Below are 17603 nucleotides of genomic sequence, written 5' to 3'. Positions count from 1 at the left end.
AATCATATTACAAAAACAGTTCATCAATTATAGTTAAAATACTTAACAATATTGTTTTAAATAAATACATGTAAGAGCTTACTTTGGTGCCTTTGGTAGTTTTCCCTTACAACTAAAAATTACCTTCAATTAGAGTATTATCTTAAATTACTAATTCATACTTTTATACAATATAAGCTAAGATTTCATCTTACAAAAATCAGTACAAAATTTTGTGACAAATTACAGAACATAAGAAAGACTAAATAAATTGTAGAAAGAGAACAGAAACTTATACATCAGAGATGTTGTTTTCTGCATCTACTGATGCTTCTGTTTATCACGTGGGCAGTTTGCTCATCCAATTATCAGCTCTACTATTTATACTCATCCATTAACGAGTTCGATAACTAACGCAGCGTTAAAGACCTCTCTATTTCCGCCTTCGATAACTTCCATGCCTTGTAAGGATTTTCTATCGTTCTCACCAATAATAGAAGAAATATAGCACAAAGTTCATCTTCGAAAATTGAATAATAGTTAAATCTTCAAAAACTTATACTCTTCAATATTCTTCCTATCTCTATTGCATCCTTCCTGGAGATTACAGACTTTCTTTTAGTACTCTTCTCTTCTTAGATTCTTCTTAATTTTCATTACATTGCTTTCAAAGGGATCTAGCTTTCCTCTTTTCCACAGAATCTTCCTCAAAATTGAGTTCCTTCCCACTCCATAAAAAAGGGAACTTCATATTCCTCTTTTCAGTCATAAATTTCCGTATATGCTCCTTTATGAGGTGGTTTATGGGTTACATGCGTTCCTTTAGCTTCCAAATCGTTTATCCTTTTGTTTGTCATGTTGTCAACGTCATAACCGGCTCTATTAACGTGATTCAGAAGCGATTTTCTCGACGATTCGTATCTCTGATTCGTTGCCTATACGCCAACTGCTGTCGGTAGACGAACAGTGGTCGAAGAACGTAAGTACCAGCTGCAGTTTCAAGATCTCCTTGATCTTGTTCTTTTACATCGCGTTTCTCGACCAAAGTACCATCAAAATCCCCCTCTGACCCATCCAATTTGCTCAGAAGAAATGCGTATCCTACTGGAATTGAGTCATCCTGTCGTTTGCTTCTAAGATCGGTTGGTTCCTCGAGCAAAGTCGAAATGCTGGCAAGTGACTTGGAGTTGTCCAGCTTGACCGGAAATGCGGTGGAGCAGCCGAGGAAAGTCAGAAAGAAGATGATTGCGACGGCTTTCTGAAATGAAGAAACGAAAAATATTATTACTTTTCTAAGTTCTTAGATTTATCTAGATGAAGATAGGTTTTTGCTGATAACTCTGAATATTATTATGTCATTTTTAATGATTTTTTTCAAAGTTCTTGACGTGAATTTCCTATTTTTTTTTTTTTTTATTTTGTTGTCTTCTATATCATTATTTTTATCATTCCACAGTATATATAGGATTATAAAATTACGTAGTTGCAAAGAAAACTCACTCAAAAATGTTTTTTTACTAAAATACCAATCATAATTTCCACTTTTCAATAAATTTTCACCACCGTATTGTAAAGAATTCAGAGTTTCATCACGTATCAACTGAACTAAACTTATTTAAATATTCTCAAGATAATCTTACCATCTTGTTACTTCAGTGAAAAGCTCCTTCAAGATTCAGGACCAATCTTCCAATCTTCAAGCTTCAAAAACACCCTCGAGTACTCTACTTGAAAAATGACTTTACAGATCTTCAAATCTTCGCTCAAAGAAGATAAAAGCAAGAAAAGGTGCAAGTATAGTTCGTATAAAACCACTTCTTGTCTATGAAAAACCACTAAATCTGTTTGTAACGGCTCTGTGGCAGATTTGTGCCCGGCAAAGCATCCTCGTAGCATTTATATGAAATAATGACGTCAAACGTAACCACGCTAATCGTACAATGACGTTCTATGGCAAGTGATAACCAACCTGGTAAACCAGTAACATCGATGCATCCTCGAGTACGTGTTTTTTTAAAAACAGGTATCCACCAAACGGGGGTGAAACGTGACGTTGACTAAGAGGCATGCTCACGTCAATCCTGATCAAACACTGGCAATTCTTCGTCGTTTGTCTCACCTACTACGTAGAAAAGTGTTTGATGTTCAATTAACGATCGCTGATTGTGCTGCGCTATGATTCATTTTACGCGGAAGTTGATTGCACGCCATGGCTATGAAATTACGTAACAAACCACTAGAAGAGCTTGCGCTTCAACGATACACACTTTATTCAGTAGAAGAACGTGGTTCATTTATACGTATCAAATGATCGTTTACTGGATGGGAATTTACGAGCCTCTTGTGGAGCCATGTAAAATGGTAATTGCATTTCTTGCTTAGTTCCTTTTATTTAGATGTTAAAGTTTGATTTGTTGAACCTGACAGTGAGTTGAACAGGAATTTTGTTTTGCTATAACTTACACATTACTATTTTGGTATTTCTATTTGTCTGTAGAGATTACAGATTCAGAATACTAGTTAAATGGAACTAAAAGTAAAAGATTGGTCTGATAAGTAAATCCACTGTATACACCAAATAGAAAGTTCATGTTAATGATTGGTAATGCATAGTAAAATTAATACTACATTTTTGAGTAAAAGAAATAAAATTATTACTTTATCCCAGTTTATCTTTTTCAATAAAGAAATACAATAAATAGTTATTCCAAATGGATAGTACAAGCCAATATAAATCTATTTCGTTATATAGAAGATTAAAACTTTTGGTTTGATTCTTAAAGGATTCCAATCGATTCAAGATACTAAATACAGTCTCTTTTCGATCATCAGTCATGAAGAAATATAAATAAAAATTATTGATTGGGAAAGAGGATGTGTCTTAAAAGAGCATCGTGCATCGTCAAATTAAGTGTTGCTTCTGTTTGTATCAAATAAATTGATTTATTTTTCTCAGTTTAAGCATTCGTCGAATAAATAGCTCTCCGCTTCTCTAGCTCATTTCCGTGTCTATGTGTTCATTTGAAAAAAAAAGAAAGAAAAATCCGATTCAAAAAACGAGGAACCTCTTTCTCACGTGTTTACTTTTCGAGATGTTAGCGCGATCTTGTCGCGAGATTTTCGTATCTTTCTTTACTTTTCTTTTTTTTTGTTTTGTTTTCATATATATGCAGTTTTTATTTTATTTTGCAGATTCGGCCTCCTCGTGCACGGTTTCGCTGCTTTCGGTAGTAGTTTCACTTTTAGATCTGAAAGAAATCACCAGATGAGGGTATTTCGTGGCTGCTGGGAAGACAAGTACGAGAAATAAAGAAAACAAGCACAAGGCAAAACGGATTAGTAATAGACCAGGTCTGTTAGAGACACGAGGATCGAGTTAGACCTGTTAGTATATGGGAATTGGTCGACTCAATTTCACTCATACCAATCTTCCCGGGTGGAATTGTTAGGTGAAACATTCTGTTGAGGGAACCGTTCGACAGGTTTCGGTATCAAATACGCTAATAAAATATCTTAATTACAAAGCATATCATTTTTACATACGCGAATTTTAATTTAAGAAAGGAAGAAAAGAAATATACATATACATTGGCTACTAAAAATATTTATACACATCCTTATTTTCCAATGGAATGTGCTTTTATCGCGTTCTATACATCTCATTTTCATAGTATTAAATTTTGGTAATCGTATGAAAATACTGTTAAATTATATGAAATTTAATATAAGTATAATATAAATAAATACTATGGCGTGCAAATACTTTTTGTAGCCATTGTATACTGCAAAGAATGTATTCCCATTGTAACATATAATTTCTATTGGAAATACTATATCTGGACTGCGGATATTTATACATATTTATATTTCCATGAACATAATCGAAGAAATCAAACCTAAACACAGACGTTTTTCATTTATTGCACATTACAGACAGTGTTATATTTGGGATATTTTATATATTATCGCACATTGTATGCATCTTTGCATTTTCACGTAAATGTATAAAAATCCACAATCTAGATATATCTAAAAAATACAGTTTTTATCTTTTCTATCTTATATAATTTTTCATACGAATGTCAATATCCAAAACTTGTCGGCCGGTCACGTTAGTCAAAAAGGGGGGTAGTGGAATGAAAAAAAAGTTGGAAAGTACGAAAAAATCCTTTCCTGTATTGATCGATCTAAATATGCAAATCGGGGAACCTCGTCTACGAGTAGTTCTTGCTTTGCTTTTTTTTTTGTTCGTTCTACATTTGGGAGTAAAAAACGAATATGCGTCGTGAGGGCATCGATGCTGCCGCGCATATCGATCTTTTTCTGCTCTCTTTCTCTTTCTTGTCGCATAAATAACATTTTATTGCATGCAAACCATTTCCTCATGCTATTCACTGTTTTCTTATTTTTTTGTTTTGATCTAATGTTCTCTAGTTGGGACGTGCAAAGAAGCGAAGTGACGTTTCAAATGAATTTTTCCATTAATCTCGTTCTAATATTGTTTCTCTTTTCATATAGCCAATTGGAAATAAATTGCATAAAAATTTGATTTTTCTTTCTTCCCCAATTTTCGCGAATCAATAACACATTATCTCATTTCACTTCTTTCGACCCTCTTCCTCTACGATTCAGTCTTCTCTAATTCTACCAAGTGTTACGTTTCCATTTGTCATTCATGTGTATGTATGTGTGTATCTGTTCTCGTTTTACATTTAAAATACCATGTCTCGATACAACTTCTACCACGGTGTACATCGTAAATGTAAATATTAACAGTTAACTGCGTAGAAGTAGAGTCGCAAGGATGCAGTTTGACCTCAGGGAGAAGTAACTTCCTACTATTGCCCATGTTCTATTTGTTTCCGGAAGGACAACATTAATATCGTTATCTAAACCCTGATCTTCGTTCTTGCTTTCCTGGTCCTTATATCGTATTTCATTTGTTTGCTTCCCTTTCCACACGCGCAACTCCATTCTTAAGTTTTAGACGACCTGACTTGTCAAATTAATTGATCAAACCACGAGAATGTCTTCTCTTTTTTGTCTTGTTGGGAAGAATTTAGTGACAGGTAAAATAAACATCCCTGAAAATATAATCTGTAAATACATTATTTTTGTTACTCATTATATTGTAATTTTATGATATTAAAAAGAAATGTATATATATATATATATATATTATTATATATATAATATTATATATATTATTTATATAATATTATATATTATTAATATTATATATATATTATTTATAGTAATATATATATATATATATATATATTACTTGGTATATAGAAGAAAATTAGTTTTGTAATTAGTGACCTTTTCTACTTAGCTTTTGAATTGAATTTTACCAGTACACTAGATATCTTCCATGAAGTATTATTGCATTATCGAGTTCTATGAAGTTTGCATTAAAAAAAGTCTTCTGTTTTCAAATACTAGCCTGTGAAAAAATAATTATAATAAACTATAAATCATAAATCTCGTGACTCGATCATTCGACAGTCAGGTAACAATAGATTTACTGGAACGATTATCTATTTCTAAATATATATTACATGTATAAGTATATATTGTCGGATAATAAAGGATTCACTTGCTCGATGATTACGCTCTTCCAAAAAGGCGAGGGGTTGCGTACAGTGTCGTAACTCTATTTGAATGCTACTACAGATCGTATTCTCACTATTATGACTCCCCTTTTTTCTCTTCCCTTTTCTTTCGTAGGAGTAGGCACTTAGCTATATGTTTCTGCGGTTCCTTGTAGTATCATAACGAGTTTATGTCTATTGTATACGACGGAGAGATTACTGGATGGAGAAAAACTGAAATTGTATACGGAAGCCTCCCCTCTTCGTCTTTTTTTTTTATACTTTTTTTTCTTTTAAATCTTCTTCAGAGCTCGATCGTCCGATTTCTATATATATAAAACATGTTTCTATCATATAATCGACGAAGTATACTCCTCTAAAAAACTCCTTACATGGTGTGACTTTCTTTTTTGTTTCCTGTTCTTATATTATTCTTCTAGTGGCGAAATGTAGGAAAAAATGTTCGTACGAAATCTCACGATCGTCGCTCGTAACATTTCGTCTTTTTCACTCTCATACTTCTTCTGTTCATTCTCGCTCTTTCACGCATGCACGCGCGTCGAGGCGTGTTTCTCAATACTTCCTCTTCTCCTTTTTCCCTTTCTTCCTTCCTTTTATTTTGTCTCTTTTTTTGGAACTTTTTATTAGCACCGTGTCTTTCATGGATTTTAGTTCTCAAGAATACGTATCTTTCTCGTTCCTCATCTCTCACACGCATACATTCTCTCGCGTTCTCTCGCATGCTCTCTATCAAAATCTTCAAGAAGCTTCCAGCAACGACAACAGGTAAGTCGGACAAATGTTTCGACGTCTAATATTCACCTTATTTTTTCGATAATTACAGGAACGAGAATGCTCGGTGAACGCATGATGAACGCCTTCATCACGATTGATCATTAACGACGAAAGACACTTAACTAATCTGAAACGAATTTTAATCTTCGGTTAACTCGTCGATTACAACTGTTATAAATAAACTACGGATGCATATTTCATATTTTTGTAATTAAAGAAACGAAATCTAGATAAAAACTAGTTTTACCTACTATAGATATTATTATCTGTCCTTTGTTTTGGATATTTTATGTATTTTTTGCGTATTAAGTGCACTCTATACATTTCTGCACTTCTAAATTTGTTGTGTATATATAAACATCCACAGTCTAATTATAAGTTTCCAGGTGCTAATTCTGGTCTTGTCAAAAATTAAGTAATAATATTGCAATGTAAGAGTTACTATGATGTCATTAAGTATTCCTCATATTTATAGAATTTCAATTGTTCAATTACGTTGTAACATAGAAATCAATGTTAACATTTATATTATACAGTATTATAATAAAATAAAGTTGTCATTATTATTTCTAGATCTTCTTGTGGAAGTAATTTCAACATAAAAATTATGTTCTAAAAGTCAGCACCTGAAAACTTCAAACAGTTTCAACCGTTCAAGAACAGAAGCACTCTCGCTATAAACTCGAAGATCACATTCATCGTGTTTCTAAAAAAGAAAATATAAAAAATATCGAATTTGTCGACTCTCTTCTAGGAACGCTCTATCATCTCTTTCGCTCAATGTAATCGCTCTAAATGAAGGCTGACGTATGTGTCGTTCTCCTTGCTCGGAGAAGATTGTTTTTTCACACTGTTCTCGCATGCTATATTAAAGTTATTCGAACATGTTTCAAAAATCATTTTAAAATGAGAAAAAGAAAACATGTTTGGGTCGCATGTTCCTCTAACGACAATATAAACGTACGAATATACTCTAGATGAAAATCAGGTAACAAGATATACAATGGTGCACACACACATAGGTGAACTGTACCGACGACAGAATACTGTATTCAACTTCGAACACGTTTTAACATTGCTTTAAATGGAACACGATGACATCTCTCCTACGATAATTTGCGATTATGCCTCGGTGCATTGTGAACGAACACACCAACACATATACAGTGGTTACAAAAAGTATCTGTATATACCTATATATATCTTTTTAATAAAGCGCTTTTTTTAGCAGGTCCTATATTTTTACAGTATCGATTTTTTGTAATCACATAAAAGTACTATTAAATGACACGAAACGGAGTACGCTTGAATCTGATTAATTAATATATAAATGCTATAATAATTATGTACTAATGCTTTTTATAACCACTGTGCAGTGAATGTAACACGTATCAGAAAAATAATTCTTTGACATGAAAATCGTGTTCCAAGCATCCTATGGATTAACGACGTAATACAAAAGTACACAAAATACGTTTGTTCACGCCACGCGTGTTTTCTTCTTGGAAAAAAGTCAAAACGTAAGCAACTAAGCTATACTTTGCTTCCTGTTCTAACTTCTTTCCCTCTTTTGTTTAATGTTGGAACACGATCCAATAAGCTTACTCCAGGTTAAAGAATGATCGTGACGATTTGTGTAGAAGCTCGGCTTAAGAGTAAAAATCTTTTATAACCGCGTTACGTATTTGTAATTCTTTTTCGTTTCCATTCGTTTCTTTTTTAAACTTCATGTAGAAGCAATTATAGATGTACTCAGTCTTTCCACGATGCTCAATGTGCTTTAAACGATTTACTATTGAGCAAATCAGTTAGAATTCGTGTTTTAAAATAATGTGTTTTTTTAACCCCTAATTACTCTCTTTTATGTGGGAACTAAGGTTCTTTATAATTTGTATAAATATTGCAATATCTATCCGAATGCTAGACGGGAGTGAGATTGCTGATGATAGATGATAGAAAAACGCCTTTGATAAGGGGTTAAAAGTGTATAAAATAAAATTTACTAACACAACTATGATACTGTTGATTATTCCAACATGTTCCTCCGACTGAATTAATTTTCGACATCAGCTTTGATATTATACTAATCAGATGCGCACAGAGTATCAATTTCTGATCAACAATATCATGTACATCTTGGTTACACTAGTGGAATCATCTACAGCAACTTTATTTCATCTTCAAGCATGCGAGGAAGTTCCTACGAAACACTAATTTCTCAAATTAGTCGAGTGCTTGATTCAATTCCATGTAATCAGATATTGTTCTTACTTACACTGAAGTATGCATCAAGGCTGATACCGAAAACTGATTCACAAAAATATTAGATATTTTTATATATATTATGCATGACGTACAAAATTCTTGTTGGCTTCTCATTGTTTGGCACCCATTATGTCGACAATTTCATCACATGAAATGAAAAACGCAATGCGCAGGATAACGAGTGATGAATACAGTAGCAAGTTTTGCTCGCTGAGAATATTCTTCCCGCTAATTATTCCAGTATTACGAGAAATATGATAATTTTTCTGTTAACCAGGTCATGTAATTTTCGCATAAAAAATCCCCTCGGCTACTTCGAGTATAAAATGACTCATATTACAAACGATTACGAGCATTTTACGAAATTGCATGAATTATTTACGAAGTACACACAACATCGAAGGCACCAGTTGCCATATTAAACGGAATATCTCGATGACGCGTTTCTTCCAGGAAGAGAGAAAGTCAAGATGATTCGTTTCTTTTTTCTTCCCCCTCCCCTTTAACGCATGCCCCAGGAACAAGTTTCGAACGAAATCGATGATTTTAAGTAAACAACATTCATCTGCCATGTGAGAATGGGCCATGGTACGTCACAGGCATCGCTTATGCTAATTTCTAATGCGACTTCGTTTCGTCATGAACATTTTATAGAAGAATGGATTCTACTTATATGGGCAAGTTATTTATAAAAAGAAACATTTATATAGTGTACTATAACTGTAAAGTTCATTAACATTTCTCTATGACTATCACGAATATATCCATTAAATTCTAGCAAGATGATCGAGGTTACTTATTAAACTCTAAGCGAATGATTTTGGTACCCTGGATGATTGCTAACAGTAGATCAAATTTATTCGAAGAATAACAGTTGAAAAACTGAAGGAAACTCGTCTCTTTCATCCTTCAACTTATTATCAGAATTAAAATATCGGAGATAATGAAATGAATTAAATTAAAGAAATCTAAATTTATTTAAATGTTGTAAGAAATAAAAAATGTGGTAAATTAATACTTTTAATTGCCTCTATATTGATTATTACTTTAAAAGTAAATAATCGATCTTACTTATCGAAACGTCGTGCACTCACTTCGTGTGTAATGTCTATTATATGTAAGAACCTACCATTGTTACAATATGAGAATAAGAGGACACTGTTATTTTACTTATATTAGATTTTTACATGTGCTTTTTCTTGCATCCTACTTCATAGGATATACGTTCAATTGTTGCATCATCAAACAAATAAAGAAGATAGTCTCTATTTCTAATTGGATAGAAAAAGATTACAAAGTAAAAATCTAAGTTGATTTACCTCTTATTTCACTATAATTGGAAACGCGAATGCGAAAGGGTCTACTGACTTGGTTAAGTGCAACTTTCATGGAAACCTAACAAGATTTTCAAAAGAATGTATAGCTTCTAGTATGATACATACTCATTAAGTGAATCACAATACAAAAATACAAATCGAGGATCTCCCTTTTTCTCTTTCGTTCCTATTTATCATTGACTTCCTGATCTCTTTCTCATTTTTTTTCTCGCTTCTTTATCGTGCAGCAATGTCCTTTACAAAATGCACTTCGTTAGAATAAGTTACTTCTCTTGAACGTTTCTTTGATAACTGACGTGTGTCTCATTTTGCCAACTCAACTGATAGTCTCATTAATATAACGCCTCACGACGACTGCGTGTATTTTTACTTTAAATTACATAACACTAAATGCTTCTCCCTGATTAATTACTCTCTCGAAACGGCAATCAATGGCATGTGCAATGGAGCTGTTAAATATTTCGTAGTGAAAGTAACTATTCTTGAATGTGCGGATCACCTATTATCACTGACAATTCGATGGTCCATGTACATGTGTGACAGGGAAACAATTCGGTCCTAACCACGCATGTACAAATAGCCACAGATTGCTATAATACCCCCACCAACAATTGCAGCGCCTATGCCTATTGTAAGAGGTTTAAATAATGACCTCTTGAGCTTCTGCCATTCTTCAGTCTCTTTTTGACGACGCTTCATCTCCCGTACTTGTGCTGCCAGACGTTCTTTCTTCTCCTTATTACGATGACGTACTTCGTTTTTCCTGTTTACATGGAATAAGTAAGAAGAAACGAGATATTGAAACACGTAAATATGATTTTATTCTTAAAATAACTCACGTATCTGGACTGGATGGAGGACTAATTGTTTTTAAAGAGTTTTCACCGTCACTAGTATTATCATTAGGCACCACAACACCATCCGAATTCTGTTCGTGTAAATTGTTTGTGATTACTGCAGAGTTTGGAACAGCCTGTGGACTGGTGGTAGATATTTCTGTGGAAATTGATGGCTCTCTAGGCAATGGTTTGTCAGGTGGTGCACTTAATTCGTCTAATATTAGATAAAAAGAAAATTATATTTTGAAAATTATTAACTTTTACAATTACATGCTTACCATTTCTTGTTATTGGATTTGAAGTTAAATCTGCCATCATGCTACGTGTTAAGGATTCACCTCTTGGAGGTGGCAAAGGAGGTGGTTCATCTTCCTCTTCGTTTGAAGAATTATTGATGTTACTTACCACGTCATAATGATTTGTTACCACTTCATTATTAATGTTCTGTAAAGACCACATAAGTTAGTGAAAATCAAAGACTGTTATGTTCCACAGTAGCACAATGTTATTAGAGTTAATTCACGTTAAGGACAAGACTTTTCACAAAGACAAACATGTATGTACATGAAACAAACGACAAAAACATATATTAAGTTAATTCAGGATGAAGAGACTAATAATATTGTACCACTGTGAATTGGTATTAGTTACCACGTTGTTGGATGGCAGTTGTTTTGCTCCTTCGATGATGGCAGCATATGAAAATCTTAATTGATCTGGTGTTTGAATTAAACCCATTCTGTGTCTTCTCATTTCTATTAACACTTCTCTAACATTCACAGAATTCAATCCACTTTCTTCAATCTGCAAAAGAATAGAAAGGTAGTTTCCCATTTGTAATTTCTAAATTCTCTTCAGTATGTATAATGCTTACCAAAACAAGACATGTATCAACTAAACAAAATGTTCCTGATCTCCCAATTCCTGCAGAACAATGTACCACAGGAGGACCAACATTTTGATCTAATGCTCCTGATTGCCTGACATCTGTTAAAAAACGTAAAAAAGCTGTTGGACTTTGTGGAACTCCAAAGTCTGGCCAGGTGGTATAATGAAAATGTAATATTTCTCTACTTTCTTTTGTTTCCAAGTCAGTTAACCTACAAAAGACATAAACAATAAATCAAATACCTTCTCAAATTAAACATGCACTTCTCAAAGAAGTATCTGTAATATAATTCTTTATCTCCATACTTTAATATTCTAGTTGTGTAATCCGATGATTCTGTTTTACTGATATATTTTACTTTTATACCAACATCCGGAAACATCATAGTATTAATCGAATCACCAAGAGGCCAATACTGATAACACTTAACATGATTCTTTTCAATTATCTTATTTAACATTAACACAGCTTTAGAATTTTGCTCCCATACCATTAGCCAAAAGTGGCCAGCAGTATTTTCCAGTGGTCCTTGTGTAAGAATGTATTGTCTATGGGCACGATCTACCTATAATAAAAAAGATCTTTTTATCATGTTCTTCTTACTTAGAGTTAAGTATCTGAATATGATATCTACCCGTATGAGGTTAGCATTGACATAATCACATGGGCCCCTTTTAAGGACAATCCTACTATGGTCATATGGCAAAACATCTCTATAACGGTTTAAATTTCTGTTTTGTGGTTTCTTTGATTCATTGCATGTGTATGTAAAATTACTGCATTCGTTGCGTATATGCTGTAAAAGTAACATTTTCTTATATAATAGGGAAAAGAAAAGATATAAAAATAATAACAATTTTCATTTATCTAATGTATCTGTCTTAAGCTATATAACAGCTATCAAGCAAAAAGAGTCATACAAATATAAGTCATTTAAATATAAAGAAAAGTTTAAAAATATATGAAACATATATGAAACAGTATCAGTTCATTCAGATGAAACAAAATCAATATAAGTTTCACAAGATAATAAATTTAATTCTTTACTGCTATCAATTTCATATCAGTAGGAATAATTCGGATTTTGAGATAGAATTTACAATTAATGATGATTATGTTTACTGTAGGTATGTTTTTCTTATGGCAGTAACTGTAAGTTTGTTATTGTTCCTTCATATCTCCTAGTTTTATTATAATTCTTTAATAAAGTTTTAAATGACCTATGTTTACATAACATAGTCGATTATACTCATAGAACATATCTACGAGGTTTGATTGTTAGAACCTGTATAGGGTTCATTTAGTATCTGCTAACAAATCTTACATTTCTACTTATGAATACAAACTGTATTACTAAATATATACCTGGCACGTATATTTAAAACCAAGAAATTCGACCTTGGTAATAAAATCACAATGCAGAGTCTATGCAGTATTTAAAAATTTTCTCGTGAAAACGGCTTTCCAAGAAAGTAAACTGATAGTCCCTGGGTATCGCGAAACAATCCGCACATTGTAAATATCCGCGGAAAAGCATGCCAGTTACGGGACAAAACAGATAATGGATAAACGCAGTGGAACCTCTGACTCTTCTTTAATATCGTATCGAATCGCATCGTTGTAAGTACGGACAAATCAAATTCATTTGTCGAGCATGAATTAATCAAGTGCGTTGGGCCAGATTAGCAAAAATCACGAAGGAAGTCAAATGCGGCCATGCGGCCAAGAACGGGTCGCGTATGATAAATAAACGAAAACTTGATAACAGACGTGTGTGACAATACACACGCTGGTGCTGGTATACAGGTTTTCTCTGTTCATTCAGCAGCGCTAAAAAAACAATGACGAGCGTATCGTGAGCTACGAGATCTCGCGACAGATGAGAACGTGCCAGCGACCATGGTATTAGCCTCCATTGGCAATCAAACATCGTCGAGCGAGATCGAAACGAGATTTCATCATGTTCGCAATTTCAGCGTTTCTGGATCGTACATGTCTTGGATGAAACAGTCGTGTCAGCGGAGGAGTCCAGGCGTCTCTTGCACAATAATTTACCAACTAATATCAATAAATTGACAAGTTGCAAGTTGTAGGTTATGAACTTCTCTTGAATAATTTCATAACTTTTAATCAAACGTAATAGTCAGACAACTAGAAGTTTGTTTAGTACCTTGTAACAAAACTGCAGATATTTATACATTTATAGGACATCTGAAAATGCAGAATTGCGCATAATATGAAAAAACAAATATATCAAATATCCAAAATATAGTGCTAATTGCCTATCGAGGTTTTACGTTTTAAATTATATCCTTAGAAATATGAATTTGTATAAAAATCCGCAGTCTACCTATAACCAAACTTACTACCATGTTGCAAGGATATTTTATTGATACTATTGTGACTTGGGACTTGTAAATTCATAAATAATGTTAGTCGAATTGTGCAAGGAGGCCCAGATTATGTTAGGATGTGATGGTAGGAAGACTCTCTGTGCGTGACACATTTGCAGGCAGGAACCGCCGTTTCTCGCTGTAACCGGAAGGAAAGACGCAAAAACGGAAGAAGAAGAAAAGAGATGGAACGGGGGGCGCGATCTTTCTTACCTGATAGAGGATCGGCCAGGCTCCTTTCGAGTTGATCTCGAGATACTCGGTTTCCACGTTACTGATCCCTTGGTCGAGCGTCTCCTGGCTGGTCATTCTGTCGGCTCGTTCGCGACTCTGTCTCTCCGGCGCTCGAAAACGACAAAATGAGACGAGGCACGCGAAGAGGCTGGGCCCCGGCCGTGCACGATCCTGCTCTCTCTGTCTCCGAGAAAAAGGCGTCTCAGGCACGAAGCGGTGCCATGCGTGACGCGGATTATTGCGAAGGGTAGCCCCCGCCGCACGGGAGACGAAAACGCGTAAGCACAGCTCACCAGCCAGACGTACTTACACCTTCGCTATCTAACGTACACACTGTACCCACTCTGCAAACTCGGACCACCACCGTTCACCTTCGCCGCCGCTGCTACCACCGCGAAATACAAGATACGAGCCAACGTGCTGACATCTGAGGGAAACCGGCCAGTTTCTAGCCCCCTCCATCTCTTTTTCTATCTTTTTCTTTATTGCTGTCGAATAGGATTTGAGATAGCCATCGCCATGTTGACAACTATTGCGCATGCGTACTGATACGCGCCAGATAGAATTCACTTTTTCAAATAGCTTTTTGGATAATGTTTAGGAAAGTGCTTAGAATTTTCTTTAAGATTTGTAATAGATTACATTTGGAAATTGCATAGTATCGTAATTAATTTTTTTTTATAAAGAAGATTATTAAATTTATTATGGAAGCATGAAGAGCAAACTCTAGATATTTTAGAAATTTCTATGATTTTCTTTATTATTTCTTGAATAGCCAAGGATTCATGAATGACCCATACCACTAGATCCAAACTTATACATTTTTCTTTCATAAATAAGCCGCGGATTTTTACGCAGATTCATATTTTCTTGGAGACAATTAGAATAGTAGAATCTAGGCAGCAATTTGTTTTACCAATTAAATATTATAAAAAATAGTATATTTTAGATATTTTATGTACACATGTACACTCTATGCATTTTTGTATCTTTGAATTTTTCTAAACGATATAAAGGTCTGCAGTCTATTCATAAATAATTTGTTACTGTGTAGGGGATAAGAAATGGATTAATAAATTTGAAAATTATAAATAAATTTTTCTCCCGGCCGATTTTATAGCGTTAACATTCTTATGAAAAGTTATTCTATAATTTTCAAAATCGCAAATAATCAATCCTTTTGCCGATTATTTGAAAAACATCTAAATGTCAAATTACCTAGCTATTGGACCGAGCGACTTAATTGTGACAGTATAAAAAAATATATTAAAACACAAAAGATAAAGAACACGCGTTCAAGATATGGTACTGTTTTATTTATAATACTGGAGTTTACAGATCTCTATTTTATTCTCATTTTATGATTTAATATTGAATAAACATAGATTATATAATTAATTAAAAGATACTATTACGAAGATATTTAAAATATTAATATTGCTATATGAAGTACAAAAATATAAAAGAATTTGTAATAAATATCCTTAAAAAACTCAATATTTATTTAAAGTTGATACTTTTGCGGAAACAAAGTTGTCCCTGAGACTGCGTTTGTGGATTTGGATGAAACGATTAGCTTTCCTTAGTAATTTTTGGTGGTATGTTGTCATCTTTCTTAGTTTCAGTAGTTTTTCTTTTAGCTGAGTCTGCAGACCCCTTCTTCAACCAGGAAGCCATAAAACTAGTAGGGTTGCTTTTTTTCTCCCCTCTGTACATAATGGAATTAGTAAATCAATAGTCTGACATATCACTTCACAGGATTAAAAGTTCATAATTCTAATAGTGAATAGTTAATTGTATTGTTATATATATGTATATACGTACGCGTTTTTTGTCTCTTTTCTACAATCTTCGCCTTTATACAATACGTTGTTTACACGAGATGAGACTGTATGCCAACTTAAATCACAATCTGATAATGTTAATTTGTTTAATTTGTCAATGGCGTCGGCTATTGGTAGCTCCTCATTCAGCCAGACCTATTATTAGAAACATAAACATACAGAGATAGTAATTCATTCCAATAAACAATAACACAAACTATGTGCGGAAAATATTTTTTGTCAATATTTATATAAACATTTTCATTTTCTTACCCTTAAGTCTTGTTCTTTATTCAAAAACACAGGTACTCGATTATGCAACCAAGAAAGAACACCATTTGCCTCAGTAGTAATTATTGTACAGCTATATATCTTCTTACCCTGAAATGTGAGTTACCATACCTGTAGCTTTCTACTTAAATTGTACATAAGTCCAACATGTTGCATTTACTTCTCCAGTTGAAAATATATTAAAAATTCCCGCCATCTTTAAGACTTTAAATCCTTCCCAACCGTTCTGTTCAGACCATTCGTCTTTCCACGTTGAAGAATCATCTGCTCTTACTCCTTTCTCCTGACTAGCATAAATGTAATATGGTTGTTTAGGATCTTTCTTCGTTTTCCCAGCTTTCCATTCATAATATCCTTCGCAAAGTACTATGCATCTTTGGCCATTGCGTAATGGTGCGCTATACAACTTGGAATTTTTAATATTTTCCAAACGTGCGTTATGCGTCGACAATGTGTGCTTTTTGTAATCTCCCTTAAAAAGGAAAAGATTTGTAATATTTTTTCCATTTATGTACTAATAAAATTGATTAAGAAAAAAATGTGATAACTTATTATTATCTCAAGGAGATATAATCAAAGTGTTTACATTTGATAGGCACATTTTGAGGCAACGTATTTGTTGACAAATGCTAACCACTTAACCTATCCCCAACCGTCAAATGTCATTGTCAACCTAACCTTGTTTGTAAACACTAACCTCATGCCAAGGTGGGATCATACTCCACATCATAGCACAGAGGACTCTTTCTTCCTCTTTACCATAGTGTGAACCAGCAACGATACATGGAAGAACGTCTTTAGGCCCAATATTAGTAGATGGAACATATTCAATGTCACTTTTGGCCCATAATGTCGTGCATCGTTTACCGGCTGCATTCTTGTAATCGCAAGCACGACACAAAGTATCCGGATTCAAGGAACTGTAAAAGTATATGTAAATTTCTTTTGTCGTTAGCAGATTGCTATGTTTGCGTGTCATGAATTAATTACTGAAATTACGTGATGAGATTACTCACCAAGCCACTCGACCACACATGTTTCTCGCGCCACTTAGTTCATTAACACAATAACGCCACCTATAACATGCTAAAGATATCTGGCGGGAATTTATAACTATTTAGAAAATCATGTCTATATTCTCATGTCCTTTAATGCGGGAGGAAT

The 17603-nt window shown here is 33.8% G+C and overlaps 2 protein-coding genes and 1 long non-coding RNA gene across 7 annotated transcripts; 1 reads left to right on the top strand and 2 right to left on the bottom strand.

Moving 5' to 3' along the window:
* The first annotated feature begins 1609 nt into the window (after positions 1-1609).
* On the top strand, positions 1610-5592 carry LOC138179221 (uncharacterized). Of its 2 annotated transcripts, none has more exons than XR_011172964.1 (3): positions 1610-2340; positions 3172-5136; positions 5235-5592. It is a non-coding gene; the product is annotated as an uncharacterized LOC138179221 (long non-coding RNA). The 2 variants fall into 2 exon arrangements; XR_011172963.1 differs by lacking the exon at positions 1610-2340 and adding an exon at positions 2543-2581.
* On the bottom strand, positions 3116-14725 carry LOC138179111 (tyrosine-protein phosphatase non-receptor type 2). 4 transcript variants are annotated; one of them, XM_069111575.1, is made up of 9 exons: positions 14305-14725; positions 12333-12494; positions 12004-12263; positions 11684-11909; positions 11461-11613; positions 11088-11253; positions 10810-11023; positions 10623-10733; positions 3116-3227 (listed from the first exon to the last, which is right to left on the bottom strand). In XM_069111575.1, the coding sequence occupies exons 1-9, from the start codon at positions 14398-14400 to the stop codon at positions 3161-3163; spliced, it is 1455 nt and encodes a 484-aa protein (XP_068967676.1). In that variant the 5' UTR covers positions 14401-14725; the 3' UTR covers positions 3116-3160. The 4 variants fall into 4 exon arrangements, 3 of the variants coding, with proteins under 3 accessions (XP_068967676.1, XP_068967669.1, XP_068967685.1); XR_011172932.1 differs by lacking the exon at positions 3116-3227 and adding an exon at positions 3686-5076 and having other exon boundaries at positions 5302-10733; XM_069111568.1 differs by lacking the exon at positions 3116-3227 and having other exon boundaries at positions 5976-10733; positions 11464-11613.
* Positions 14726-15619: 894 nt separating this feature from the next.
* Positions 15620-17593, bottom strand: LOC138186495 (abasic site processing protein HMCES). Its single transcript, XM_069126837.1, has 6 exons — positions 17456-17593; positions 17137-17359; positions 16600-16911; positions 16422-16529; positions 16150-16304; positions 15620-16033 (listed from the first exon to the last, which is right to left on the bottom strand). The coding sequence occupies exons 1-6, from the start codon at positions 17473-17475 to the stop codon at positions 15898-15900; spliced, it is 954 nt and encodes a 317-aa protein (XP_068982938.1). The 5' UTR covers positions 17476-17593; the 3' UTR covers positions 15620-15897.
* Positions 17594-17603: the final 10 nt, after the last annotated feature.

This window comes from Bombus flavifrons, chromosome 1 (genome assembly GCF_040668555.2).
Source record: "Bombus flavifrons isolate JBK064 chromosome 1, iyBomFlav1_principal, whole genome shotgun sequence".
NCBI classification, from domain to species: Eukaryota; Metazoa; Arthropoda; class Insecta; order Hymenoptera; family Apidae; genus Bombus; species Bombus flavifrons.
The sequence above is the reverse complement of the archived record's forward strand: the minus strand, read 5'-3'. Positions and strand labels throughout refer to the sequence as shown.

Excerpts from the sequence above, each read along its gene's own strand:
- LOC138179111 (XM_069111568.1), bottom strand. The coding sequence starts at position 14,400 with ATGACCAGCCAGGAGACGCTCGACCAAGGGATCAGTAACGTGGAAACC. Across the intron at positions 12,495-14,304 it reads CCTGGCCGATCCTCTATCAG|CATATACGCAACGAATGCAG; the intron begins GTAAGAAAGATC and ends TTACTTTTACAG. Across the intron at positions 11,254-11,463 it reads AACAACTGCCATCCAACAAC|AACATTAATAATGAAGTGGT; the intron begins GTGGTAACTAAT and ends TGGTCTTTACAG.
- LOC138186495 (XM_069126837.1), bottom strand. The coding sequence starts at position 17,475 with ATGTGTGGTCGAGTGGCTTG. Across the intron at positions 16,305-16,421 it reads ATAAAGAACAAGACTTAAGG|GTCTGGCTGAATGAGGAGCT; the intron begins GTAAGAAAATGA and ends TTCTAATAATAG. Across the intron at positions 16,034-16,149 it reads AGAAAAGAGACAAAAAACGC|AGGGGAGAAAAAAAGCAACC; the intron begins GTACGTATATAC and ends CATTATGTACAG.